Below are 2,245 nucleotides of genomic sequence, written 5' to 3'. Positions count from 1 at the left end.
ACACACACACACGTATGACTTAATGTGATCCTTTAACTAAAACTGTATCCAAATGTCCTTGTATCAGTTCTACTACTTCACCACCAACCAGAATTACCACATAGGAGACAACATAGCCTATATTGATGTATTCAGCAGTAACTATTGGCCTGTTCAGCACCAACGCTGTCGCTGTCCACGCTGTCTTTGGTGCTGAAACATTTTAACTGGACTGGAAAGCTGTTTTCTTTGTTCTTTAATACAAATGTGTCTGACAATGTGGCTTTGTGACAAGTGACACATTACAACATGGATTTAGAGCTGTTTTAGAAGTTTTTAACAAATCAGCTGGTAGCAGGGGGGCCCAGTGATGAAGCTCTGCCCCCACTGTGCTGAGAGTCTAGCTCCGCCCCTGTTCTTAGTCCTGTTCACTTCAGTTCAAGTACTTTAAACTAACTTTTTGGGGGTCATTTCTTAATGTAAACATTAACCTGGTGCATTATAAAAAAATAGGTGAGGGTTTCTTCTTGCTTTCACAATTTACAGCAGAAGTTCTCTGAGAATCTCTTTTATATCAAAGATAAACTGGTATTGTGACCAACATTTCCCTGACCTGACTGATATCAAATAAGTGATACCAAGCCCTGATCTGAAGGTCAACCTGCGTCCCAGAGAGGATGAAGTGTACCTGGACAGCAGACGTGGCTCTGATGGGATAGATGGTGTACACTCCACTGGGTCGGCTGTTGTCATCATTATAAATGTCACCGCAGTCTACCGGCAGAAGGAGCTTCTGGCAGCTGGTCAACAGAGGAGCCAGCAGGACGAGGAAGACTGAAACCAGCTGGAACAGAACAGATGTTTTCATTAAGTTTATTCAATTTAGTCCCTCCAGACAAACACGATTATTCGATCGCATAATTCAATGCATAGTCAGCCAAAGTCTGCATATTTATGCGGGGGACGCATTTTTTCAAATACGCCGCACTTTCACTGCATAAATTGTCGATTTCTGCGCAAAATATGCGGGGCTTGCATGATTCAAAAAAGTCACATATATCTTAGCAGAAAGTTGAAAAATGTTGAGTTTACTTCACACAAGAGCAGCCATTTCCCCCTGTTGCCATGGGAACGTTATGAAGTGACGAAATTACGCGACGTGAACATCATCGAAAAGCTGCAAACCCCGCGATGAAGCCATGATGAAATCACAGTTTTAAAAAGTTCCTGCAATTTATGTAAGTTCTCTCAATTTCATCGCATAAAATTGCATAAATATCCCGCATATTCCATCCCATTTTTTAAGAAAACGTGCCGCATAATCAAGGATTTTTGCCCGCAACAATCACAAAAAAACTCTGCATTTTTCTGGAAGGACTGTCAATTGGTATCACTCTCATGCACAGCTAGAATACTCTGTAAATCAAGCTGAAGACTATTGCTATCCCTGTCCAAAACTTGGTTCCACAAATGATTAAAATGTGTTTGCCAAACTATCAGATATATAAAGTTGTAAACTTACCTTCATGGTCAGATTTCAGCAGAAGTGATCTGATGAAGATCCTGATGTCAGTGTGTCTCCACGCTCTGATGTCTCTGGTGTCTCTCTGCACTTATTTATACTGTTAAGATTAATAAGTTACTGAGCAGCTGCTGTTTCACAGCGACAACACTATACATGGGTGGAACATCCAAATCCTTTGGATAAACGCGTCAGCTAAATGACATGTAATAAAAACATGTCCTTGGGTGTGTGTCTGCCAGCCATTGGCTTACACAATGTTGGCACCCAAATCTGACACGCCAGTCAATACACAATATACTATGTATAGTATATTAAAACTCTCTTGTTACAGTAAAATCTGTTTGGCACAACAAGGTTTTCAACTCCTCATACTGTCTACCAAGCTGCAGGACAGGACAGGTACACAAACTAATGAACTCTGACACATCTTCAGAGATTTCTGTCTATTCTTTGATAATGAAATTATTCCAACAATGTGTGTGTGTATGGGTGTATGGGTGTGTGTGTGTGTGTGTGTGTGTGTGTGTGTGTCTGTCTGTCTGTCTCTGTGTGTGTGAGAGAGTCTGTGTGTGTTTGTGAGTCTGTGTGTGTGTGTGTGTGTGTGTGTGTGTGTGTGTGGGTGTGTGTGTGTGTGTGTGTGTGTGTGTGTGTGTGTGTAGAAGCTAAATGTCTCCAACTAATCCATTCCTGTAGAAAATAATCCAGCCATTATTCACCATGAAGATAATGGTAAATCCAGCC

General features: G+C 41.3%; 1 protein-coding gene across 1 annotated transcript in view; it reads right to left on the bottom strand.

The window, feature by feature from the left end:
- LOC116065588 (microfibril-associated glycoprotein 4-like) overlaps positions 1-1,613 on the bottom strand; it is a 12,302-nt gene extending 10,689 nt beyond the window's left edge. Inside the window, exons 1-2 of the mRNA XM_031321126.2 lie at positions 1,502-1,613; positions 668-823 (exon numbers count right to left, since the gene is read on the bottom strand). Coding sequence (XP_031176986.1) covers positions 668-823; positions 1,502-1,507 — 162 coding nt within the window. The 5' untranslated portion in view covers positions 1,508-1,613. The remainder of the gene's footprint in view (positions 1-667; positions 824-1,501) is intronic.
- Positions 1,614-2,245: the final 632 nt, after the last annotated feature.

This window comes from Sander lucioperca, chromosome 9 (genome assembly GCF_008315115.2).
Source record: "Sander lucioperca isolate FBNREF2018 chromosome 9, SLUC_FBN_1.2, whole genome shotgun sequence".
Classification (NCBI taxonomy): Eukaryota; Metazoa; Chordata; class Actinopteri; order Perciformes; family Percidae; genus Sander; species Sander lucioperca.
Note: the sequence above shows the minus strand (reverse complement) of the source record. Positions and strands in the feature narration are given on the sequence as shown.